The following is a 27572-nucleotide window of genomic DNA, read 5'->3' on the forward strand; positions in this document are numbered from 1 at the left end:
CATTTACTAAGTGGCAAGAGTCACATTTCACTGAAACTGAAGAAGGGCTCCACCATAACCTGCATCTCTGCCTTTGGCACTGCCAGCAGCCTGGGGATTGTGTGAAGCTGCCACTGTGGGTTCCTGCAAGGGGAGACACAAGGGACTCTCCGCATGCATAGGATACACACACAAGGCTGATGATTCTAAGTCTACCTTGGTTTTTGCTACTTGCTTCTTCCATCAGGAGTAAAAAAGTAAAAGGAGGGCAGTTTCAGGGTGACTGTCCTTGTGTTCTTCAAACACTGGCAGGTCTGACCCTTGGTCAGGTCTGGTTTTAAAAGCAAGCGACTCAAGTTCAACTGATTGTGCCTTCTGCAGGGCAGGCTGCTGCTTTTGTAACTGACATTTACAAACAGCGAGGTCAACCACTCGCTCAAGGGCACACATTTGGTGGCCACCAACTGCCCAAACAGCACTGCAGATGCTCAGAAGACCCCTGGGCCCCCAGTGTACAGTCAGTCCATTCATGGGAAGAGGCTACGGGCAAGACAATGTACGGGGCCACTGCACAGGATGTTGCCAGAGGCTATGAGGGAGAAGGTGTGAGCAGGGACAAGGGCAAGGCCAGGGCTCTCAGCCATGCCCACCAGCTCTAAATCTGCACACAGGGCTACAGAGTCCCACACAGCAAGAAGGGTGGCACTTGAAATACTAGGGGTACACACCCGGGAAACATCAGAGAACAGGTGGGGAAGGGGAACATGACAAGCACCAGGGCGGCACCAGGAGGCTGCTGCACACAGCGGTGTGAGGAAGGACAGGGCAGGCGGTGTGAATTGCAGGGCAGTGAGGGTCGACCCTGGGACAGCACGGAGCCCAAGGCTGGGACACAGCAGTGCACTCAGCCCTGGGGAACCCGGACAGGGCAGGAGCTGAACACTCTATACCCATCACAAGTTGCCTGTGAAAGGCAGCAGTGCCCGTGGGAAGAGGAAAGGCAGACGACAAAGGAGATTCGTTATGACCTGTCTTTGAAGCAGGACACTCGTGAACTTCATGCAGCCCATGTGGAAGGACACTAGAGTGCCTGGGCTGCACGCTCTCCCAGCACTCACACCTGAGACTGCAGCTTCCTGCCCCCAGTTTGTGACGCAGAGAAGCAAGGCAGCTTCTTATTTATGCAGTCAATTTCTTCTTCAACAGTTCTGCCTCTCGGTTGTCATTAATTCCTTTATGTCTACCTGATGAGATTTCCAGTGAGTCTGGAGGGCAGGGACCTGATTTGTGACTTCCCCGACAGGCCTGAGCACAGAGCTGTGAGGTGACAGACTTGCAAATTCAGGTTTTGATGGCTGAACACACACTTGCAAGCACCCCGCAAGCAGTGCAGTGCAGGATTAACCTGTTTCCCATATGGGAGGGGGCTCTGCCACCTGGCTCACTTCAAGGCCACGGAGGTGTGATCTGACAGCTGGAATGTCCCAGGGTCACAGGCCACCCTGAGGATACCGCCCAAAGCAGAAGCGTCACTACAGGACACAACTGAATCGTGGCTTCAGACATAAGACAAGTGCATCCTGGGGCAGGCGATGATGCAAACCCCATGCAAGCAAGTTGATCCTTCCAAAGCACTTCGTACTCTCACTGTGAGCCCAGCATGAATGACATTGTGGTGACAAGTTCTGAGCCCTGAAGGCTCACGTCCACAACAAAGAACTGGAGAAAAGATTGCAGCCCCTCCAGGTCATAGCATGCGCTCACATTGCTGAGGGACAGTCACTGGTTCTTGAGGTCTCTAAATTCTAAGGATAAGGTGGCAATGAAACAGTCACAGGGGGGTTTGCTGTGGACCAGAAGGGAGTGCCACCTGATGCTCTAGAGACCTCTTAGAACATCTACAGGCTGGCAGAGAGAGAGAGAGAGAGAGAGAGAGAGAGAGAGAGAGAGTTGGCTGAGACAGGACGTGGCTTTCCACACTACACTAAGGTGCTAGCAAGTCCTGAAGTTCCTGCTGTGTGGGCTTCATTGTCCAGTAAAGCTGGGTCTCAGCCTGTGAGGCTGGGCTCCTGGGCCTTGGTGCACGCACCTGCCCGAAGTTCTCTTCATCTATGCAGAACATGAGGTCCAGTTCAGTGGGGTCATTTTCTAAGATCCACTTCAAAGAGTTGTAGTATTCACTGTCCTACAGAAAAAAAAAATACAAGAAAATTAAGATTCTCTCTCTCTCACACACACATACACATTTTCCCCCAACCCCCACCATCCCAAATGCCAGCTTGCTTGACTTCTTTGAACATTTAAGGCCTTTGGATGCGATCATGTGCAGAAGGCTCAGGGACCACACTACTCACGGATACCATGGCTCATCATGCCTCCTGTTCCACCTAGTCAACCTGTCATCTTCAGTTGAGAAAATGAACAAGCACACACACAGTCTGGGCAGTGACAGGGACTTAGGGTGGACATGTGCTCTGCAATGCACAAGGGAAGCTGGTGACTCTGCCACCAACCTCCTGCTGTAGGAACTCTCACACACATAGACTGACACACTTCCTTCTTTGGGGAGTGAAAACATCATGGGACAATGAGCAGGATGGTGAATGTGCTGGCTAAATACCCCACAGTTTTAACTTCCTACCCCCTTTCCTGTGCTTGCATTACTCTCTCCAAGTTAATTTTTATTTACCCATTTTATCTGAAAGGTAGAGACAGATTCTGAGATAGTGGAAGAGAGCTAGAGAGCATGAGAGAGATGTTCCATCCTCTGATTCATTCTCCAAACACCTACAACAGATGGGACTGGAGCAGGCTAAAGTGAGGAACCTGGAATTCAATCCAGGTCTGTCCCAGGGGTGGCAGGGACCCAAGTACTTGCTCCATCACTTGCTACTTCGTAGGGTGTGTACCAGCAGGAAGTTGGAATTGGTACAGGGGGGACTCAAACCCAGGCACTTTAATATAGAATGTAGGCGTTCCAAGATTCTTGCTTACTGCACCCAACATCAATCTCCTGCCATTTTAATTTAAGCAAAAAAGGGAGGCTGCTGGGATTCTGTAACCCAGAGCAGCAGACCCAGGGTCTGTGATGCCTCTCTTGCTGGCCAGGCCTCAGGTTTCCACTGTTGGGGAGATGACATGCTCTAAGAAGGCCAATGATAACACACTCGCTGTACTTACAACAGAAATTCTCAAACTAGTGTATGGCACAGTGAGTTAAGCCGCTGCCGGTGACATTGGTATCCTATGTGGGCAACAGTTTGAATTCCAACTGCTTTGCTTCTGATCCAGCTTCCTGCTAATGGCTTGGGAGACCAGTGGGAAATGTCCCACTAGTTGGTCCTACTGGCTTTGACCTGGCTCGGCACTGGTTGTTATGGCCATTTAAGGAGTGACCAGTGGATGGAAGATACCTCTCTCCCTCCTTTCTCTGTCCATCAAATAATATTATTTAAAATTTAGCTTTCTGGGCCCAGCACGATAGCGTAGTGGTTAAAGTCCTCGTCTTGAACGTGCCAGGATCCCATACAAGCACTGGTTCTAATTCTGGCAGCCTTGCTTCCCATCCAGCTCCCTGCCTGTGGCCTGGGAAAGCAGTCGAGGACGGCTCAAAGACTTGGGACCCTGCACCTGCGTGGGAGACCCGGAAGAAGCTCCTGGCTTCAGATTGGCTCAGCTCCAGCCATTGCAGCAGTTTGGGGAGTGAACCGTCGGACAGAAGATCTTCCTCTCTGTCTCTCCTCCTCTCTGTATACCCGCCTTTTCAATAAAAATAAATAAATCTTAAGAAAAAATTTAGCTTTCTTTGTAGTAAAATTAGACTTCATGAAAATCCTCACCTTTTATCTTCTTAACCATACAGCTGTGAAAGTACCTAAGAAGAGAGAAGCTGAATGGAAGATGGAGAGTGGAGCTATAAAGTGGATGAGGGAGCTTTCTGAGGGTTGAAGAAATGGATTCAAAGATAACTCTATTTGTGGCACAACTCTGAAACGTAGGTATACAAGGAGTCTTTGAAAAGTTTATTGAAAATGTGTACCATTAAAAAATCTTGCTTGGATTTTAGAATTTTGTATACTGAAATACAGTTAGGCTTTACCTGCGTTTATCCACAAACCTTCCCTAGTACCCTAGTACATCCACATGGCCAGGGCGGGGCAGTCAGCAGAGGGTCTGAGAGCACTGCTAGTCTTGGCTCCTTCCTTCCAAGATCCAGGCAGAACCATCTGGTCAACGTTGCCTCATGCCTGGGACATGGCTCAAAAACCCACCTCCACAGGACACACAGCAGGTACCCCAGCACGGCCTCTGGCATGTAGGCAAGAAAGGAGAACCTACAAGTACCCACAGGACAGAGGGGCTTTTTGAGGCCCAGCGCATGCACTAGTATTGCCAGGGAAGCAGCTGATGGGCTATGGGCAAATTACGAGAAAAACAGAAGCAGAAGTGTGTTTTGGGGGTGGGCGAACTGCAAACTGTGATATGATTGGTTGAGGTCAGATTCACAAACTTAATGTGGCGTGAATGCTGCAGCGCCTGCAGAGAGCAGCCAAGAAGCTCACTTTCTGATACTCCTATGCTGCTGTGGACCCTGGTGTTTTAGGTCTGGTGAGAAGCCTTTATTTCTGCCTTTCTTACATGGCTGGGAAACAGAGGAACAGTGGCGGAACCTCTCACCATTCAATGCTAACAGTTTTAGGTGGAAAATACAGCCCTGCATGAGGCCAGATGCCCCATGTACTTCACTGTTCACATGGCCTGGGTCAGGAGAGGTAACTGAATTTGGGTGCACATGCATGCCAAGCACTATGGAAGGAAATGTGAACCATGATTTACTTTTTGAGAAAATTTTGGGAGATAAATGGTCTTCCCAATTAAAGGCTCCCCCGCTGTCCTCCCTGTGTGACAGCTCCCAAGAGTGGCTGTGACAAGCTCGTGGTCTCCAGAGCTTGTCCTTGCCAGGGCACAGGAGGCATTGTGGCCAGGTTGAGGACAGCAGCTACTTACCACAGATTCCATGTCATTCAGGGTTATCTGCTTCCCCAGCATCATCTTGTAAAATGGGCGAATGAAGAAACCTACAACATGGCAAAAGCTAGGTTAAGTTTCAGGACTTTGATAAGGATACATGTCAGAGTACCCGTTTTCAGTCTGAGTACGAAATCCGGTGCAGACGGAGCAGGGACCATCTAGAAGGATTCGTGTCTAGACATGAATGCCTGGCAAGGAAGGCAGCGGCTGGGATAACAGGGAAGGAGCAGCAGAGAGGGCTGCCATGGACTCTAGGGGTAATATGGGAGCTTCAAGGTTAAACAGAAATCTGTAGTGCCAAAAGGGAACAGGAACCAAGGGAGAAAGAGGGTGGCTGTCCTGAGGAGATGGACCACGTGTTCCAGGGCTGACTGGCCAGACAGGAACATGCAGGGCAGTGGTGTGGGTTGAACAGGGCAGGTGGAGGCTGCTCGCGGAGGGCAGCGCAAGCTGCTGAAAAGCCAGGTGCATTGTCCAGGGTGGGGTGGGGCCAGGCAGTGAACATGACGCTAGCAGCACACAGGTGGCCCTGCAGAACCCCCTTCCCCACCTCACAGAGCCAGGGTTGCATCACACACCCTCCTGGGGCATCAGTCTGAAGCTTTGGTTCCCTCCTCTCCGGCCCCAGGCCCCGGCACCTGCAGGGAAGGCCAACTTGCCCTGCTCAATGAGCCGCCTGCAGATCCCAACATGCTTCAGTGTTTGGAGAAGGAGGAAGAGGAGGACGCCCATGTGACTAGGGCAGTGGGCACACATGGCAGGAACTGCAGACCCATGCATCTCACCTTGCAGCTTCTGACATATTGTGACCTCTTTTTGCAGGGCACCCAGCAGCAGCCTCTCATACCCTACACTGGCTGCCCCTCACTCTCCTTCCTCGGAGCCTTGGTGCTGGGCCAGTCTCCATTCTCCTGGACCAAACCCAGCCCCTGGAACCTCAGCTGTCACCACACCTCCTGCTCTGGCCAGCAGCCATGGCAGTCTCCAGACTGTGCTGTGTGCGGCTCTCCGTATGGACACTGTCATGGAAACTCCTGTGCTTCTGCTCTCCTCACCTCCCCCGCCCCATAAAGTTAAGTTTGCTGGGCAGGGGTCTGTCTCACATTCCCCTAGTCACCTGCAGCAGCTAACAGCGTCTCCCCACTGCGCAGAAAGTGAGTACACTGATTGCTCTTCTAAGGGAAAGAAGCAGATCTGAACAGGTAGAAATAACCTACAGTGAGAGCCCAAAACTGCATATTAAAATACATCCACACCATACACACACAGAGAAAAATTCACTCTGCAACACCGATTCCTACTACACACAGATTCATCTTACGCACACACACACACACACACACACACACATGATGTAGCTTCCTTTTGGTCAAATGTTGACTTCTCTCCACAACCAAAAATAAAACATTAGAGCTGGAGCATGCAGATCAGCTAGCAATTAGCAGCAGAAATGTATCAGAGGGAAAGTACAGAGAATGCATCAATTATTTATTGGAGCAGCTAAGGCTCCATTAATACAATTAACTAATTCCACTGGAAACTCCCTCCAGTAGCTGCATGACGAATCTCCAATCTGACCATCTTCTGCCCTCAACCAGTTCACTCCACAGCTTGTACCATTTCTACCTCCTTTTCCTCACTGCTGAGCTCTTGCAAGTGCCCCTTCTGAGATGACCAAGTCTGTGTGGACCCTCTACTGTGATGCGCTGTGTGGATCGAGCCATGTGGCTCTGACCAGTTTCCAAGGCACCTGGATATCTGTCTGTCCTTTGCATCCTTTAGGTAAGATTGGGATTATCTCGCATCATCTGTCTCAGCAGATTCTAGGGTTAAGATCTTATAACTTTGAAATTGTTTAATCTCTTCACACACACACGCACGCACACACACACACAAAATAGTAATGAGGGGACAAACAGGACAGTGGCAGGAGACGGATGGATCTGATCATTTTAATTAATCCAGTTTTCATGAATCAATGGATCTTGGAATGCCCCAGATATGGAACATGTGTTCAGTGTCCCTGATAATCTTCTAAGGGGGAGAAGACAGATTTGAACAGGTGTAGGTAACAGGGTGTCAACCCACAGCTGGTAACTAAAATACATCCATACCTTACACACACGAAGATTCACACAACACCTGGATTCATACTATACACACACACACGGAGGCAAAAGTACCTCAGACTGGAGCAAAACAGAATAATACTTTACTGCACTAAAGAGAACCAGAGAGGCTTTTTTCTTAAAACCTGTGATATGACAGATAACATATCTACTGCAGAATCGCGTTATTATTTAAGTTACATGAGGACTTAGTGACTCACCATCCAAGAGTTTCCCGTGAAACACAGCCAGACCAGCAACTCTTCCAATGAAAGTGAAGTAGGACAGGTGATCTTCATTACAGAGCCCAGAGTTGGGGTTGATCTGAAGTGTGTAGTTGTCCCTTTAGGAGAGGGAGAAAGAAGACAAGCCCAACGGCACTTTAAAAAATAAACTCAAGTGTGCCACCTGCGAACTTTCTGTAACTAATGGGACAAAGTATAAGCCAGAGAAGGTGACCTCATATTGCCAGCTCTTCTCCATGACCAGCCATCGAGGCTTCCCAAGCCTCATCCATATGCCCTACAGAATAACCCAAGCCTTAGAAAATCACTGTTTAATTTCTTAGGATGTCCATTGGGTTCAGTTTCAAGCAGTTCAGCCAAGGATCTTGGGAAGACAAGACACACGCAATAAAAGTTGTCTCTAGAATGAAAGAAGGTTGATTCCGTTAGCAGCTGAGGGATGAGACTGTCCCTGTCTTGGTCTCTGATCACCACTCTGCTTTGGAAAGGCCTCAGGGATGCTGGGAGCAGGATGCGCTTGTCCATAATGCAAACCTCACACTGTCAGGGCACCTCAGTGGTCCTCCTTTGGTCTCATGATCACGAAGCTCTAGGGCTTTCAGACTCTAGGGCTTTCAGACAGATTTCTGCAGGGGCAGCTTTGGGAAGGTGAGTGTGGGCAGCGGAGCTTGTGTCTCCCCTACTTTAACAAAGTGGCTTTCTCATAGTGAGAACTCAGTAACAACCACCACTGTACTGGACCATTCTTAGCCAGAGCAACCAAGGCATGTATGGAGGCTGCCTTTCACTTGAGCTCCCAGACTGGTGCTAGGCGGAGACAGAACAGCCCACATCCCTTCTGAGTGCAGCAATGCTAAATGCTTTTTCAGCAATGTCAACAAGCATTCTACTGGACTTCAGGTACAGTCTTAAGCCTTGCAGGATCCACAGCATGGGGAAGAAACATTTGGTTGTGTTCTATGATTGGCAAGTGGAAAAGGTGAGTGCACCTGTTTCAGTTTGTACACCTGGCAATGGTGAGGCTGGTTCATCCCTTCCAGCAAGGAGGGAGGGCTCTTTTTGTGCTCTAACAGGGCCCTCCCAACTGCCTTCCAGGAGTTGAACTGCAGAGACTGCTGTTGGTTCCTAATAGGTCTCACACAAATTGTCCTCTTGGATGCTTGTGATGTTACAAATAGAAACTGCCTCCTGTTCCTTACTACCAATTGCCCAGCACATACACAATTTTAATTTCATAAACTCGACAGATACAGCAGTCAGAACCTGTTCTAGGAGTGGAGGTGGGGAGGGACAGATGAGCTCTCAGTCCTCCATGGAACTTGAATTCATTCGGATGGCATTTTATGTACTTACGTGGCCGAGTACTCAAAGAGACCATAGTAGGGGTTGAACATCTCTTTGGACAGCAGGAAGAACCACTCTCGGGCCACACCTCCGTAGTCCAGCCCTTTCTCAGATTCGAATTCTATCCACAGTCTTGCTTTCAGGACATCTGGCCTCTTCACTGACATGATTCTCCTGTAGGATTCTTCGAATATGTTATTTCTGTGAAGCTTCATTTCAAACCTGTTGGGAATATCAGCCTACACACAGGAGAAGACAAGCCATTACCACTGTGCAAAGAGACTCAACTCACTTCCTCAAAATGATGAGGGAGAGTGGCAGCCTCTGCAAGGCCCAACCGAGGCCCTCTCCTTTCTGGGGCTTTCCCTGCACGCTCAGGTGTGCTGCATTTGGAATGCACACATGGAGCAGGCAGCAACAGGTGCTGCAGAAACCCACCCAAGCAACCTTTCAGTCACTGCTCCACCCACTGGGACCTGAGGCAGGAATACTGGCAACTCTGCCTAGTACCTCAGTCAAGGTAAGGGCCTGCAGTCAGGCTGGACCCTCAGTGGCAGACAGGATCCCTGACGCGTCCCAGTTTGCTGTCACAGGGATGGGACGTGGATCACACTAGCTTTGGGGGAAGGCATCCTAAGTCCAGTTGACTGACAGGAAAAGAGCCCAGCACTTGACAGAGGCTGTGAGAACGCCCTGCCTCCTGCAAGACAAGGTCCAGGGCAGGCCTTGCTCCAAGAAAGGCTTCAGGTAGAAGACGTGTCGTGCCAGAGCGACTTCCAGAAAGTCCTGGCCAGCTACATGCACACAGCTCATGCGGACTCTTACAAGTGACAGCATAAACCAGAGTTACTCCAAATGTGGCACTGAGGAGCTAAATCAGAACTTTGGAACAGGGAGCGGAGTTCTCTTGGGGCTAGCAGGGCACAGACAGAGCAGGAGGACAGAGCAGCTGGGGTCATAGGGGCAAACCAGCCTGAGGAGAGGCCCCTGTCTCTTCCAGTGCAACAACCACAGCAGTGGAGTAGACTGGGAAGAAAACTGCTCAACTCCAGAGCAGGAAGGGGACCACAAAGTAACCCAGAAGACACACTGCAGCCTGATGTCTGACAGTGCCTATGAACACTACAGTGTCATTACACAGTGCTACCTGGCCTTCACAATGCGTTACCGGGAAATGCCAGCAGCTTTGCATCACCAATATTATTTAAAATTATACCTTTTGCTTTATGAAAAAAATGAGGTTATTTTCTTGCTACTCATGGGCTTTTCCAGATTTCCTGATCGGGGTCCTGAGTTTTCTTTCTATCCCATAAAAATCACCCCTCTCTTTTAAATGTGCTGCATAAGAAATCATGTGTAACTTGTCATATAATTTCACTTCTCTTAAGAAGAAGAGCCAGATTAAAGACAGGGTGGACCAAAGCGTAGCAAAGGAAGGACAGCAGCATGGTTAGTTTACACAGAATTATAAAAATGGGTTTTTCTGGTGGAGTAGCTTTGGGAACTCACAATTAACTAAGACAACAGTTTCTGAGAAACTTGATCACTTACCGGCTTCTTTAATTTCTTCCTAAAATAGTCGTATTTTTGTTTAAACTCTCTGGAGTAAGGAACAGCCTAGAAAGACAAGTTAATAAATACAGGTAATGCAAACAATACACTAGAAATCCTGCAGATGAGGCACCATTTAGAGAACATACTGAATCCTAAACCTTAACAACCCTCTTTCCATATTTGCGGAAACTTCACATGTCTGCAAAGCACATGAGCCTATGCAGAACTGGCAATGGCCACTGCTCCCCAGCCAACTCCGTGGCCACTGAGCGAACGAAGTGGTCACCGGGCCAGGAGACCCAAGCTGAACATTTTTTCCACGTGACTTCTATCAGACACAAAACCCATGCAGAAGGGGCGTTTTCAAAGGTTCATGGAAATGAATATTATGAAAAAAAACCTCCCCTTGACTTCAACATTTGCTCCGTCCAAGTGTACTTATCCTTTAACTGGATTGTTCACAGCCTGTCTGAAGCACCCCTTACGTTTATTTTCCCTACAGTTCAGGGGACCTGTGCTGGGCACTGCAGGCACCCAGTTATGCTGCAGGGACCTGAAGGGACAACAAGGAGAAGCAAGGCAGCCAGTCAACAGGGCCCGGGTCACGAGTCCACAACCAGATGGACAGGTGACATTCCGTAGCAGTTCTCGACTGAAGAGTCAGAAGATCTGCCTGCACTGTTTGGCACTCTTGGAAGAATATGTCTTTAGCCCTCCACGGCCTAGCCAAGAAACAGAGAGCCACAGGGCAGGCTCAGCAACTGGGGTGTTCCTAATGATCTAAAAGTTGTCTCCCAGCAAGTACTAGAACAAAGTCATTCCTCCTTTATACTCCGATAATCACCAACTCCCAACCAAACCACTCATCTAACAGGAAATGGTCACGTGTGTGCTCTGCCCTGCAGTTTTGAGAACATTCTACAGACAACATTCTACAGTCTTCTTTAGAAATCTGCTCTCCCCTCGATTCTCCACCAAGCCCCAGGTGCAACTGCACATTCCGTTTGTTTCAGGCAATGTTTAGCCTGGTATGAATTCTGAAACGCATCAAAGCCAGCGATTCTGTCAGCACCTGGACCATCACCACAATCACGAATGGGTTACGAAGTTGTGACAGAGGCTAGCAAAGGCATCATGGTTTGGGCTCTACCAACTTATACTCCAAAACAGAGTAAAATCTTCCCACGAGTTGATCAGTATCCCCTTTGGTGGGCTGCACCTGTAGATTCACTTGGATGCTCCAAGAGCCCTCACTTTGTGGAAGGCATTTTCAGTGCCAATGAAACAAGGCTGCATTAAGCAGGGGGTTCCCCTGGAGCTGATACACAGTGGTTGGTGTGGAAAGGACAGAATGACACAGAGTGCCTGAGGGCTGTTGTGGAGGGGGTTGGGGGCTGAGAAGGTGGCTGTGAGCAGGGAACACCCTGTGGCACAACACCGAACCCTAGGTCCTGAGGAGGAGCGGCAGTGCTGGGCTACGCTTCAGTCAAGGCAGATGACTGGCAACAGAAATATCTGAAAGCTCTCAAAATGATTGTGTTAATGCACTTCTGCTTAAACACAGCACTGCTTCTCAGGTCTGCCTTTGTCTAACGACGTGGAAGGGACAATATTATTCTAGTAAGAAACTGTAACTAAATAAGTACGAGGAAGCTGTTGTGTGGTTCTGAAGCTGTAAAGAGTAAAACATAGGTGCCCGTTTTAATTCAGATGTTATTCATCACTTTGCATAGGCAACTGCATCTAAGCAGCTGAACTCATGCAGCAAACCCTGCACACAGCTAAAAGGATGTCATTATCGAAGCACACTTGCTTTGTAGCACCTCCTAAGCTTTATAATTCAAAAGCTGTTTTGAGGGCCAGGTGCTTGGTCTAGGAGTTAGGCCACGACAGCCCACTCCAGAGCACCTGCATTTGTGGCTTATTTCCGGCTCCTGACTCTAGCTTCCTGTCAGTGTACACCCCGGAAAGCAGTGGTGGCGATGGCTCAGGTTGTTGGATGCCTGTCTGTCACTCATGGGAAAGGCTTGGTTTCTGTGCCTACTATGGGCCATTATGCACATCTGGGGAGTAAATGACTGGATGGGAACTCTTCCTCTCTGCCTCGTGAATAAGCTAATAAATAAAAAACATAATTTGAATGGCCTCAATTCAAGCCATGACAATAGTATTTTTACATGTGTCGTTAGCACACTCGCTATGACACTCTAATTCTCTTTATTCCTCTGGGCTTCTGTGCAATCTGCTCAAGGCGGTAGATTTCTGTGCTGGCTCCTTGCCTTCCATGACCACTCTTTCTCTCTGCTGGGGTGACAGTGAAGTCTCCCTCCTCTTTCCAGATGCCATGTGCTGGAGGACTTAGAGGTCCAAACTGACTCCTCTCCTACTCAGCATAGATGATGGGCATGATGAAAAAGCAGGTTACAGAGCTACAAAGGTTCCTAACTCAGCTCCCAGGATAAGGGAAAATATTACAGCAACTTCTACAAGCTTCTAAGGCTGGAAGACATAGAAATTTATCAGCATGCATGTACTGCCTTTGGTTTGGGGAAATGACAAAAATCTTCAAATACAGAACTTCATACTCAGCTCCAGTCACGCCATAGTACCAGCGGTACACAAGAAATGCATGTTCAGATCCAACCAAAATCACAGACTTGAGAGAACTTAGGAATACTGACCGGACCAGTAATGGCTGGATTCTGCAGTCTCGGGTCTTCCCACTGAGTGATTTTGCTATCTGAAAATGGTAAAGAAAATAAAAAGCGGCACATTAGTTCAAATCTATTCTATGTGAAGAATGTGTTAGAAACAAGTATTTTCTGAATCCTTTAAATGCTGTCCAGTTCCCCACTCAGCCCCCAAAGACAGAAATGAAGCATTTCTGGGTTAGAAGGTGACCTGTGCTCTGTACAGCAACCCCCACCCCACATACTATTCAGTCACAAATGCAGATCTAAGGGAAAAACATCTATTCACACTGTTTTTGGCAAGCAATCTGCTGAAACCTTGATTATAAATCCCCGTTCTTTCAAGGATTTATAACTTGATCTTGACACTCAGTGAAGAAAAGGGGGGGCCTAAAAAAGTCTCAGGTTTCCAGAAGGTTAAAAAACATATTTTTTCTCATTTCAAATACTCCTTTTTGCTTATGATGTTGAAAAAATTTCTCAATTAAGAATCCTACAGTGAACAAGTGAATCATTCATACACGTATCGCTCAAACACAGACACACACACACACACACACACACACACCCCAAAGCAGTTAAGACAGACTGAACAAATAAGAAGTGGATACAGCAGGTGACAATTTAGGAGAAAAGCTGCCCTGTGTGCCAGGTCACCAAGAGGAGGTTTCCTCCCCTCTGAATGAGTCAACACAAACGAGGCTCAGAACTACCGTCCTGTACCACCCAGGATTTGCAACTGCTATGAACTAAAAAAGACCATGGATCCATGTACACACTGGTGTGGGGTAGGAGAGCAGCTACATGAATGACATCAAGATGGCAGAGGGTGGGAGAACGGAGTTTTAGGAACTCTGAGTGGGCTGAGGTTAAAAAAAAAAAAAAGGAAGAAAACATTCTGATTATTTCCTATGTACCAGAGGTGGGGTGGTAAGCATAACTAATGGATTCCATTTTCAGGGCCACATCAGGAATTTTTAAAGGCCCATTATTATTTTAATGAAAACACAGTTAAAAAAAAAAGTGACCATCAAAGCATAGGATGGTTTCAGGATCCTGATTTTGCTTTCATGTTGGTAGGGAGTGCACATGCAGTCTCAACCATTTGGAGAGTCTTGGTGGAAGTAAAAGGTACTTTTGGGTTATCCTTTACACTGATAACAGAAGACTTTGGAAAGTTAAAGTTGCTGGATGGAAACTTTAACTTGTGATGAAAAATGAAAGAAAACCAAATGCAGGAGACAGAACACAAAGTGTAACCTGCCTTAACAGCCCCATCTGCGCTGCAACCAGCTTGGCCAGGTAATGCCAGCAGAGCACAAAGGAGCTGCTTGTGGCTCACAGCGAGCCCCCAGTCCTGACTGGATGTGAGCTTCCAGCTCCGCCCTTGACACCTGAGTCTTCAAACGAAGTCCAGCTGCTCTGTACCAACAGTGAGTCTGCTGGTGCCCACGTCATGAGGGGGGTCCACATGATTTCAACACCCCAGCAGTTTGGAAAGCCTGTCAATGTTCTGACCTGGAGCGGGGCCACACACCTCCACAGTTGGGGTTAGTGAATTGTCTCCATTTCTCTCCCCGACCAGCCCCCTGCCAGAGCACTCCTCTCTCTTGTCTACTCTTTTATCTTCCCTGGCTATGATCTCATGCATCCCTGCCCAAGACCTTCTCTACAGTTCTGTTAAAAGACTGACCACTCGTAAGTCTGGGGAAAGGCCTGCTGGCAAGGGCCAAAGCAAGGTTTCACAGGATCACTGGGGTTACATGTTCTGTTCTAACTTTGCCTGTAGGATACCTGGGGTTAACTACTCAGTTGCTGGGCACATGTGGTCTTTAGGGAGATGACATCACTGCTAGCAGAGCTGGATTCAGCACCCGGGCTTTCCCGCCAGGCCTGAGCCAGGGGTCACTCAAGAAACATCAAAAGCACATGATTCAAGGGTTCCAAGAGGAGGCAGTTCCTGAAACAGAATATTTAAGATGACTGAATACTGTCAATCCTAAAAATGTCTACTTCTCAAGGAGAATTCATGAGCTGAAAAAAAAATCACTAACTAATCTAATTATTAAAAACATTAAAAACACAAGTGCATTCTTATCTGTAATCAGGCAAGTAGTATTATCTCCCAGCTGGGCAGGGAAAGGAACTGATGCTTGAACAACCTACTAGGTGACTGACCACTCTGGTGGCTAAGAGGCACATGTAGGCATATCCAGGTTTCTGTCCCTCAGGCATTATGACAGCAAAATTAGATGGTGAATTTTGCTAGAAAAGTTGTTCAAGTAAAGACACCCTTTGGAGAGCATCTGCTGGGCAGATAGAGTCTCATCAAAATACAGATACTCCGCACTTTGGGAAAAAGGAAGTGAATTAAATTGCTGTGTTGCTGTGTACTTCTCTGCTGCTTTCTGCTGAATAAATCTTGGCAGATGACGGAAAATGAGAAGAAACATCATGGACAGTTAATAGACTTCTCATAAATCAAGTTCTGTATTAAAAAACATTTTCTAGCCACCCAATTTGTTACATATTTGGGAGCCTTTCAGTATCCTCTCTCGGTAAATGACCCTATCATTTGAGTGCAAACCAAGCTGACCCTGTATACATCCTGGACCACATCACTCAAGTTCTGGGTGCCTGCAGCTCTTGGTCTTAGGAACCAGGAACACCCAACACGAGTGGACTGATCCACAGTGAGGACCAGCCCAGGCTGCTGGGAAGCAGCTGCCCTCTTTCACCTCCACTTCTTGAGGAACAAGAGTGGGACCAGCAAGGGGGCTAGAGAGTTGCTGCTGCTCCAGGAAACATTCCTACTTTCTGGTCAAGGATGACAACTTTTTGTGATTTTCACCACCACGTCTCAACGAAGCCATGTCACATGACCAGTTACCAAGCATCTACTCACTACCATCCTAGGCCTATGCATGTCCCTTGTCTGCTGCTGCTGTTGTTGTTATTTCTAATGTACACCACCTTTACAGTAGTTGTTTTTTCGGCTCCTTGAAAGACATTCAGAGCTTTCACAAAGTTCTTTTCATGTTCACCTAAGCATTAGACCATCATCACCAGCCATGACACCAGATAAGGCCATGTGGAAACTCCATTAAAAAAAAACAACAACAGATCTACATGAGTCACACTAGTCTTTAAAAATAGAAACTTTTACATGGAAAAAAGGAGTGTGACATCTCCCACTTAAACACATAGGTAGCATGTTAAGTAAGGAGAAAGATGGTGTTTGCATCCATACCTTGTGGCATTTATGGCAGCATTTTTTCTGCTCACTCTAAAACTCTGCCAAGTAGGGAGAGATTACTATTTTTAGTGATGAAGACAAAGGCCATGCCTATGCGCATTAGCATATGTGCTGCCGAAGGCAGCACCATTGCTGAAGCATACTGAGATATCTGATTTAACCCACAGGTAGCAGGCACCACCTCTGGTCTAATATAGCCAGGACTTCCACTTGTGGTTTAGTTTTCAGCTGCTGGATCTCACTTCTTCCTGCTGCTCACAATGCACTCACCCACTGGTGACAGCTGGACGAGGCATCAGTTCATGCATTAGTGAGAAATCCCACATTGTCTGCATGAGGATTCCCCATGGCCAGACTTCCCAGTGTCCTTCTGTGCAGGCACGGAAATGTGCGAAATCCTGGCACAGACATTCTGCTTATGAACCCAGTGAGAACAAAGACCCCCATGCTACCACATAGCACAGAGGCTTTGAACTTGACAACTGCTTGAGGTCTTTGAATACACTTTTTTAGGAGACTGAAGTATTATAGCTGGTTACATTTATACAATATGACGAATGTATCACCTCTAATAAGGATGACCAAAAATGAATCAATCAGAACAAAACAAAACAAAACAAAACAAAAAAACCCTAAAAGCTCCCTGGCTAAAAGCATAATTACTTCAACTTTTAGTTGAAATGAGAAACCACACATTGATTCTGAGGTACTAGAACACATATGCTACAGTTTCAGGAAAAGAGCTACTTGTGTTAGTGTACTGGGTGCAAAGAAACATGCTACGAATAGAAAATAAGGTCATGACAGGCACACTGCTAGCAGACCTCTGAAGGCAGGGCTTGAAAAGTCACCCGCAGCTTACAGTGCTGCTCACACACAGATAATACCAGATCATCACTGCTAATCTTATTTTCTATTACAAGTGTATTAAAAGCACAAAAAAAAAAAAAGTCAAGGGAGCATCACTGAAAAAAATCTGTTTCAAAAAAATGAAATGTTAATGGGTCACAAGATCAAATGGGGTGAAGGCTTCACAGTTACTTGACAGCAAACTTGGGGCAAATGCACAGTACCGTAGGTGGGCACTGGCTCCCCGGGACCACTTTCTCCACACAACACCTGGCTGCCTGAATGAAGAGTGAGATGACACAGCTTTCACCATCACGTCTGAATGCCCCTTCTCCTCCCCTTTCCCTGCTTGCTGGCATCAGCAGTGGCTACTTACTGTGATCGATATAGAACGTCCGGCCGTCCAAATGAATCCTCTCTTCCCAGCCAGGCTAACATCCGGGGAAGGGAGAGAGAGCAGAACCATGAGTCAGCACTTCCAGAGTCAAAACGCAGCAACCAAAAGCTCTCTCCCTCTCCTCTCAGAGGCGACATTTTTACATACAGAATAAGTTAAACAGGAACATTTCAAGTCATCTCTTGTCAAGCTAAGGCTTTATATGGTGTACCCAACAGTCTCAGTTAATGAACTACTTGAAGAACAGGAAATGCAGGCTGTTATCCCAACAGCTTCACAGGGCCATGTGGGCCCAGCATGAACAGGTATGGCTGAGACTGAAGCTCTCATTGATCTCAGTGAGGACTCAGAACCGAAGGCAGGTGGGAAGGAGGCCGATCTGGGGCATGGTTCCCTTCACTCATGTCATCAGCAGGCTCAGCAATCCAGTGGGGTTAGAAAAGGTCCTGGGAAATCTATTATGGAAAGCTTATGAAAGAATTTCAACATTTTTCCACACTAAATTTTTTTCCATGAACATTTTAAAATTCTTTTATAGTCAAAGACTTTCCAACCTTCATATTGAAAAGAATGTTGCATATAGAAAGAACTTTCAACGTTCTCTGTCTGAATGCTGATGAGGATGGAAAGGATCTGGATTTTTCCAAGGTCAGGCTCCTTATTGTCTGAACAACTGCCACCTTAGGGATCTGATTCGCTCGGCATGTTTTGCTTCACTTCCTATACTTACTCTCTGGGCTCTTTCCACATGAACCCAGCAACCAGCTTGGTAAAGGGAGGGCTATTTCTACAATCTAATGAAAGAAGATGGGACCCTAGCCCCTGTAACTTCAACTTTTGCCACAATCCACTACAGAGAAGGCAAAAGACAGGCTCTTATTCTTAGAAAACACACAATGAAAATTCTCAGCTACAAGTCCTCTTCGGAGCTCAGCCCCTGTGCCTCTCCTCCAAGGCTCTCCTCCCCTGAACAGTGGATGGGTGTCACGTAGGGAACACTGTAAAGGTTTTATTCAGTGTAACCTTGGACTTAACAGCTCAACTCCCAAAGTGAATAAACTGATAAATACATTTATAACTGGCTTAAAGATTTATAAACAGTCATCAACAAAGCAGAAAAAACCCTAAAATATTTGCAGGCTATACAACCTAAAGAAACTTTCTGTGATGACTTGCATCTTTCCCTCCCACATCATTTTCATTATTTTTATCCCGATGACTCAGTTAGCAATATGGATGAACTCAGTGGTTGCCAGGTTACGCAACAGATACACGCAGCCTCCACTGTCTCCTGCAGAGATGTCTCCTGCACATCCTAGTGACAAGGGCTACCTTCCACTCCAGCAAACTGAAACTCTTTCAGGGCTCCTGGGGATCAAGCAGACTTTACAGCATCATAAACATTCTGCTCAACGCTCAGCTCTACTGAGAAACCCAGCCCAATGGGACCTGGGGAGTCTGAGAAAGATCAGGCCCGTGGGCTCTTGCTCCATCAGCACAGAGCGGGTTAAGTGGATGCACCTCTTTAGACTACCCCATGTATATCCAAAGTACTCACAGGAAGTGGGCCAAGGTCATTGGGATTTAAAGATGCCTTTGACCGCATGTGAACGGGAAATTTCAGGCGTGGATCTTCCTGCAAGAAAAATGGAAAAGCAGAACTTAAGAGGGGCTGTGTGTGTGCAGGCACCGGCTTGTGAGGCCCGCTACACATGGAGCTTGGGAAGGGCTCCACCTCTCTACTGGTACAGGAAACCTGGCTGACCATGGTATGAGTAACACAGATGGAAAAGGAAGAGAGTGTGAGCACCTGAACCTAAGGGGGAGCTTCACAAGCCTTGGAGGTTCCTGTAGGGATGTGACCATGGACTCCAGAGAGGACAGTGTGGATGACCACGCTCCGCAGATGGAGGGCGGGGCATGAGGGCTCAACAGGGTCCCTGTGGATCCCATCCAGGCACACGTGCCATGCAGGGCAGAGGCTACTCCAGCCTCATCTGCTTCTTCTCTACACCCTCCCGAGCCAAGCTGAGACCTTGACCCAGGCCTGCTGGGGGGCGTCACAAGGCTGCTCCACTGCAGCTGCAGCCGCAGCCCCAGACTTTCTCAGAGACACTTCAGCACATTCGATGGATGAGGGTCTCACAAATGATGCCACATGCAAACGTCAATGAGGAATCTTTCTTAGGGAACATTCTTCATGAGTTACTACAAAATGAAGTGCTGTGACATTTTAGGTCATGCTTTAAGATAGTCACAAGGAAGGTCCTGCAGTGCTGCTTGGCAGCAGGCTGGGCTCACGATTTCCCCTCTGGTGGAGGACAAGGAGATGTGGAGAGGAGGGAACTGGCCCCAACACTGCAGTGCCCCCTCACCAAGTTGGACCCAATTAAAATGCAGTACACTAAATCTACAGAAGGAGCTCACAAGATTCCAAAACCTTGCCAGCCTTTAAGCTACCTGACATCAGCTTCATTCACTCATCTTAAAGCCTTTGCTGCTGTCAGATTAATTTCTGCTTCAACATTTTCCCAAGTCAATAGCATACGCTGTGTACTGCTGGGTCACAGAGTGATAGATGCAGGTAAGTGGCAAGGCTCAAGAGATCACAAAAATCAATGTCAGGAACTGGCACTGTGGCCGAGTGGGTTAAGGTGCTGCCTATGATGCCGGCATCTCATGTGCATGCCAGTCCATGTCCTTGTTGCCCTACTTCTAATCCAAATTCCTGTTAAAGCTCCTGGGAAATCAGTGGAAGATGGTCTAAGTCCTTTGGCCCCTACTATCCATGTGGAAGGAAGCCTGGGATGAAGTTCCTAGCTTTGGTCTGACTCAGCCCTGGATGTTATTCCATCTTTCAAGTCAATCAATCTTTTTTTTTTCCCGAAAATATCCTGTGTGTGTGTGTGTGTGTGTGTGTGCTGTTTCACAAAATAAATAAATGGAGAAACCTGCCTGTGATAAATCAAATGCTAAGCAGAGGCACAAGCTAAGTGCAGTACTCCGTAGCACATGAGACCATATACCACAACTACACCAAGCAGATGGAGAATTCCAAAGGACCAGGAAGCAAGCAGGCCACCTGCTCAGCATCTAGGTTTGGTTAACTGGAGGACACAGAACAACTCAAAGCATGGAACTCATCGAAATGGACTCATTCTACACTGACTGTAAGCTGGGTTGGGGAGGTGGTCACAGTATTTTACGCCACTCACAACAATGAGCGTCACTGCAGCAGCTGCCATGGTGACTGAAGCTCAGAGGGAGTGGCTGCGAGAGGAGCCACCTCAGTGGGGAGACTTCTCCATAGCAACCAAACAAGCTGGCAAAAGGCCTCTGCTGCCCAGCCCCAGGGCTGATAACTGGCTGCAATACTAATGTGGTCTCCAGCAGTGTGGACAGAAGTGGATCACATGTCCCAGACAGGTATGTCTGGCTGTTTCTCCCTTCCCCCTTAGCATATTAAAGACATGCCTTCACGGGTCAGGTACTGCTTCCTGTAACCCAGCTGAAACTGATTTTAATCAGAATGCAAAGATCAATTCCCTTAAAAAGAGGGATGTTTCCTCATTTTAAAATACATGAGATATGGGAATACTGGCTTTGCACTCTAGAAAAGACTGTCCAACATGACCAGGCTTTCGGGAGTTTTATTAGTTTCAAAACCAGCCTAAAACTTTATTAAAGAACAGCCTTGCTACAAAAACAAGGCATGCAGAAGGCCCAGCGCTCCTGGTGCCCACAGGCTCAGAGGGGCTTCCTGGGCAGTTTCCTGGGGAGGCCTCTTAGGCTGCCTGGTCGGACCTCAGTACATATTCACTGCAGCCTGACCCACATGGGGACAAAGCCACACTTTCACGACTGATGTGGTAAGACTTCATTCCAAACAGCCCTCCCGGCACACAGCCTGCACCTCTACAGGCTGGGCTTGAGAAACACTGCATACGGTCTCCTATTACAGCATACAGCATACATCTTTCTATGTGTCTGGGACTGCAGGCATGGCAGTTCCCTGCCCGAAGGGATCTAGAATCTTATTTTCAACCTCTCCTGCCAGTTTGTTTCCCTTGGTCCGCTATAATGATCAAATCCAAGAAGAGCTTCCAATGTGTTTTCTTACAACAATAACAACAATAATAAAAAACAAAAGCAACCCTAACACCAATTCCAAAGAGATTTTTGGACAGAAAGGATTTTCACCACTTCCTGTCCCCACCTGTCCTCTTCAAAATGAACAGGTGATGGACACCGTTCTGCAGGGAGGACCTGCCTTGGCGCAGGCCCTTGTCAGGAGGAGACTTGGCCGCGCTCCTGTCTGAGTGCAGACAGGCGCTCACTTGCGGAATCCCCAGCTGTTTCCTTGAGGGTTTTTAACAACAGCAGTGGGGCAGCCGCAGCAGTGTGACCGCGGTTTTAGCTAATTAAAATTTCAAATTAGTCAATAACAAGCATGGAGGTAAAAAGCGACAACTGGAAATTAAAACTGGGTTTCACCCAGCAACAAGGCGGGCAAGAAACAAAGCTAGAGCTATTTAAAACAAGCTCAGCCCAGCTGCGATTACACTGCAGTTGTGGCGTGAAAGGCTGCCGAAAGGTTAGGGATTTGATGACGAGGCTGGTTCAAATGACTAAAATCATAGCTTATGTTGGCAAGCCACAGTGGCTCCATACACTAATCCATCTCCTTTTACACTATTTACCTCCCCTCCTTGCCTGTTTCCGGAGCCCTGCTTTCTGGCTAAGGATCTGAGATTATAGCAGGACTATGGGAGACGTGAATGCCAGCAGGTCACCCATGGATGGGTTCAATGTCAAGGAGAAAAAATAAAAAAGGGTCTGCACACCAAGGTCTATTATTGTATTTCCGAAGAGCTGCCAGCCTCAGACTCTGGTGTTACCCACAAACCTCCAGCAGTATCTTTGGCCTTTAAGGAGGTCCACACAAACTCATTCCTCATTATACGCTTAGAAGTACTTAGTGGTTTGCCAAAACAATGGAACCAAAGGCTAAATTAAACTACGTTGGCAGGTAGATGAATTCTGCAGAAAGGGCATTCTTGCAAGTATGTGGGAGGACTTTTGGTCATTGCTGAGTTGAGGTCGGGGCTGATGGCAGCCTGGTGGCAAGAGCTAAGGATATTTCGTGTACTGCAACAGAAGGTGGGATATCCCCACCTCCTTGCCCCGGGAGTCAAAAATGGCCTCCTGCAGATATACCTTACCATTGTCTAGAGCACTACAGACAATGCCCTCTAGTCAATTCTCAAGGGACTGAATTGACATCATCCTACGGACAACATGTGATTGACATGTCCAGGTCACCCGGGTCAAGGACTTCCTCTTAACATAACTCTACTGTTCCACCAATCAGACCCACTTGGCGTCCATCACAGGGAATTTAAAGCATATGCTCATCATCCATCCAAGACCTGAGAGGAGGCTCAAAGGCCATCTCCAGACTCAGCTGGCTGTCAGCTCTGTCTAGCACCAGCTCTAAGCAAGCAGCACAAGAGACAGGAGGACTCAGCTACATTCTGAGTTCACTCTAGCCAGACAACCAGTGACAGAGAGGCAAGCCAACCTGCTATAGCAGCAAAATAAGAAACAAAGAGAACCAACTTCAGTTCAGTCATAGATCCACATGGGGTATGGCAGGAAGACAGCAGCAACGGCTTCCACGAGAACCTAACACTATGGAAACAGCACCACTGCTTCAGCTCCAGACGCGGAGCTGACAGAGGAACACAAACACACTCTTGTGCACCTGTGACTCATCTCGCTTTGCCCATGTGAAGACAACATCTGGTCTCCTTCTTACACACAATGCAGGAACACAGGAAAGAGTTCTAAACACTCAAAGAAAAGATCTCTCTGATGGATAGCCAGAGTCATTCAGGACGTGTTATGACCCACGACTACAGGGATGGGAATACACACGATGAAAACTTGGGTGAGAAACCAAATGGAGGAGAGGAATAACAACACACATACTACATGAAAACCGGGAAAGGAAACACATTTCAAAAGAGATCATTCCTGGTGAGATTATAACAGCAAGAGAAGCCTAGAAATATGGAGCGCTGCTCTAGTTCCACAGAAAGTGTTAGTCATCAGCACCATGGCTTTCCAGGGGCACCTTGATGGCTGTTGGCCAGTGCCCAAACCCACCTGTGCCCAACAGCCCATGGGAGCTGGACCTTGATGCTGGTAGGGGCGACCGTGGGGGACACCCTTCTGAGTTAATGTGATTCCTGTGTGAGAACCACGACCACTGAGTAAGGAAGAGACATCTAGGGCACTGCCAAATCTCACCCGGAAAACGAAGCCAAAGAAAAGCAGCAGCCTTACCCACGTCGTGGTCTTTGTGTTATGGTCAATGAAGAAGGGCCGGCCGTTGGGCGCTATCCTCATTTCCCAGCCAGGCGGCAGGAAGCTCTGGGTGACTTTGTGTTGTGGTTTGGGGGAGTTGTAGGGTGATGGCTGTGGGGACTGTGGGTTGGAAAGGGTGTCTTTCACAGCCCGACGTATGGGTGAGTCCTTGGCACCCTAAGGAATAACAAGGAGCATTAGAACTCTTGGCCACATGCTGTTCCCATGTGTCAGCAATACCTGGGCATCGCAGGAGGCTCCTCTTCTGACTCAGACAAGGAGTCTCCCAACACTCCTGCCTCTGTCATTTTCTTTCAGTCATATCTAACCTCCGATTTTCTGTTGGCTCAACACACGATACTGAAAATTTCTCACCAGCATCTCCTGACAGCCATGAGATACATACCACAAAGGCTGCTCTATATCAAGCATTACGAATGGAGGGTGCACAGAGTAGAGAAAAACATACCCTTGCTCTTAATGAGCTCACAGTCTAGTGAAGAACAGATTGGCGACTTGAAAGGCATGAAAAAGCAAATGACTACATCAATGGCGGCGACCACCTACAGCTGCGGAGCTGTTAGTCCATGACATCTTCTACAAAGAGTTCAGGAGACAAATCATCCATTCCCACCGACTGGTATCCTGACCCTTGGCTACCTTTAGACACAGTCAAGTTTACAGCTCCAAACATCTATTACTCGTGGTGTCTCTGACACCTGGGATGTTATGGGAGATGGTACTACCACAGCACGAAACAGGAGCAGAAAGGCAAGCAGGTGCCCTGCCATGACTGGGAGATGCAAACAAGCATCAGGAATACATAGACCCATACAATGAGAGATCCTGAAGTTGAAAGGTGAGAAATGATCAAAGCAATAGCTATGTTCAGAAGCTCAATGTGAGCACTGGCACCAAGGAGGGCAGTTAGGCGAGTCTGATGTAGCAAGGAGCACAACATGACAGGAATGGTACAAGTTCTGAACAGAGGACGCCCACATCCAGCACCGGTCCCTAGGGTCTCAGCTCAGTGAGAATAAGAGTCAGGTGGGAGAGTCTAGGACAATGCCCAGGCGAGACAGAGAAGCATGTTGTGAGGCTGCACAAGCACAGGCTGTGTGCACACACCCTGCACCACTGTCACCACCACCACCACCACTGGAACACTGCTGAGAGCACAGTGGCCATGACACTCAGGTCAGAGTTGCAAGAGAGGAGAGAGTGAACGGTCACAGGACAGAGCGAGCCCAGGCGGATGAGAGAGCCTTCTCACCTCCAGTGGGGCAGATAAAGTTACTGTTGGCGAACTGAGGCTACGAGGCCGGCGGATCTGAGGCTCGATTAGGTGGTTGCTACTGTTGGCAGCCGATCCCGAGGCGCCGTCTTCTGCAAGCTGGTTTGGAGGCAAAAACAAGTTAGCTTCACCCGAGGCACTCCACGCATGTGTGAGAGGAGTGTGAGCCCACACAACAACACACAACTGTAATAAGAGGCCTGGCCTGTGTCCAGCATGGAGGAAACCATTAAACATAAGTAAGGGGTAGGGGAAGACAGGGCACACGGTCAAAGGAAATAAAGATGGAGTGCTGGCCCAGAGTAAACAACAGCCCCAAAGTCAACCAGGGGCCAGGGGAGCAACAGGCTCACACTCTGAAACACCCTTTTCGGCACAACTGAAAACACACCCAGGGACAGACTAACATGAGGACCAGATTCTTCCTTGGGCCAACACTAAGTCCTGTGGTTGTTTTAGGAAGCTTTTTTATACAGGGGCTCTTGAGAAGAGCAAGTTAGCATCGGGGACAGGAGGGAGGCGTCCACAGCCCGTGACTTTCAGCTGCCTGGCGCTCTTCATACCTGCATGATAGGTCGTGTCCAAGTTGTGGTTCGATTGTTATGATTGACATAGTATGTGCGTCCCTTAGCATCTTTTCTTTCTTCCCAACCTGAAGGAAGGCCCGGCGTGGTGTGTACATAGGCCACTGATGGCTGTTTGTGCAAGAAATCATCACTGTTTAATAATCAGCATTGGTGTTTCTGATCAGTTTCATAAAGCAACGCACAATTCAGATCATCACTTTTTCTACACAAGGTGAGTTCATTTCATTTGTTCATAAAACACTGCCAAGACGATCTGTGGAGCAGCAACAGCTTCCTGGTCACTTCAAGTCTCCAGTGCGATGAACCCCAAGCATTGTGGGACCCAAACTCTCACAGAGCTTAGCTCTCGTACGATATAGTCTTCAACAGAAAGATGGCTACTAAGGAGACTAAAGAAGAGAAAATAAAATGATCTGTTTATGCTGCTGGGCTTTTCTGCCAAGGCTGATGCTGCAACCAATGAGAAGGATGCTCTGAAGTGTTTGCCTCATGACAGCTGTCACGGAGCAAAGGCATTGCCAACCAGGGCCCCACATGACAGCCTGCAGGGCACACAGGAACCCAATCCAGAGATGCTCCTCTGGGACACTGCCTAGCCGGCACCCAGGATACTTGTGTGCCCTGGTTCGGGTGTTTCCTGGCAACCCGCAGCTGTTTATGCCAGTCTACTGATATGCAGTCTCCTTACAGGAAGCCTGGACTCTCACTAGGTTTAGAGCCGTGGCCAGAGTGGAAAGATCAAGGTTGCATAATCCAAATCTGATCACCAAACAAATCCTGAGAAAAGCCACAACAACATGTAGTCTCTGGAGAAATACTGGAAGAGCAAGGATGTGCCAATGACTTACGGGGGAGCCCAGTACTGTCCTGGGAATCCTGGATGCCTGCACTGAAGGTGCCCTAAGGCAGAGGGACTCAGAAACAAGAAGCCCATCCTTCAAGAACATAAGCAAGCACCAAACTGTCTGGAAGAACCTCATCTGTGAGGCCATGAAAGGAAGCTGCTCCTCTTCCAGCATGCCCTTCACAGACAAGATACTTTCAGTTTCTTATGATCTCCCAGTAGGTGTTGTTCCCTTGGTACAAGGCTGGGGATACAAATCTCCTTTGTGCCCAGTTTCTGCCTTCACTTGCCCTGCCACCTCTTCATTGCTGACAGCATGCCTGGGTGAAGGAGGCTGTGGCCGCAGAGCCCTGTTGTGGATGGTGAATGACAGAAAGGGGCTGCCAGGGGCCATATGGACTACGTCTCAAGAGGCTGATGCACATTCCATTGGTTATACCTAACACACATGGAGACAACTAGCTCAGATTTAATCACAAAGAGGGCCTAGCATTTATGGCACAGTAGATAAAGCCACTGTCTAGTAACACTGGCATCTCATAAAGGTACTGGTTGCTCCACTTCCAATCCAGCCCCCTGATAGTGTACTTAGGAAAAGAAGCAGAAGATGGTCCTTGCCACCCACATAGGAGACCCGGATGAAGCTTCCAGTTCTTGGCTTTGGTTTGGCCTGACCTAACCCTGGCTGTTGTGGCCATCTGGGGAGTGCGTCAGGGAATGGAAGATGTCTCTGTCTCTCTCTCTCTAACTTTCAAATAAATAAATCCTTTTTTTTTTTTTTAAAAAAGGAATTAATCATGAAGTAGCTGAATGTTATTTCCAAGACACATTTAATCAGGCAACATAAGATTATTCATTTAAGAAAAAAAAAGGCCCTTTTGTTCTGAAAATGCAATTTCTTTGACATTTTCCCAGATTAAAGTCCTGAAGGCTCCATAAAGAGAATTCCAAGCCTGTGTACCCAGCTCCCCCCAAGTCTGGTGGGGGGTGGGTGCGAGGGGATGAGAGAGAGAGAGAGAGAGAGA

The 27572-nt window shown here is 47.9% G+C and overlaps 1 protein-coding gene across 13 annotated transcripts in view; it reads right to left on the reverse strand.

Annotated features, from left to right (window-relative positions):
- Window positions 1-27572, reverse strand: part of NEDD4L (NEDD4 like E3 ubiquitin protein ligase) — a 290593-nt gene that overhangs the window by 12318 nt on the left and 250703 nt on the right. For 10 of the 13 annotated variants that reach the window (XM_004579467.2, XM_058676799.1, XM_058676800.1 and 7 more), the window contains 11 exons: window positions 25680-25811; window positions 25096-25215; window positions 23802-23999; window positions 19012-19089; window positions 17433-17487; window positions 12943-13001; window positions 10259-10324; window positions 8717-8946; window positions 7340-7461; window positions 4987-5057; window positions 2069-2164 (listed from right to left, as the gene is read on the reverse strand). In XM_004579467.2, the coding sequence (XP_004579524.1) occupies window positions 2069-2164; window positions 4987-5057; window positions 7340-7461; window positions 8717-8946; window positions 10259-10324; window positions 12943-13001; window positions 17433-17487; window positions 19012-19089; window positions 23802-23999; window positions 25096-25215; window positions 25680-25811 (1227 nt within the window). The remainder of the gene's footprint in view (window positions 1-2068; window positions 2165-4986; window positions 5058-7339; window positions 7462-8716; window positions 8947-10258; window positions 10325-12942; window positions 13002-17432; window positions 17488-19011; window positions 19090-23801; window positions 24000-25095; window positions 25216-25679; window positions 25812-27572) is intronic. The other 3 variants (XM_058676796.1, XM_058676797.1, XM_058676798.1) reach the window with 3 other exon arrangements.

The sequence above is a fragment of the Ochotona princeps genome, chromosome 18 (genome assembly GCF_030435755.1).
Source record: "Ochotona princeps isolate mOchPri1 chromosome 18, mOchPri1.hap1, whole genome shotgun sequence".
Classification (NCBI taxonomy): Eukaryota; Metazoa; Chordata; class Mammalia; order Lagomorpha; family Ochotonidae; genus Ochotona; species Ochotona princeps.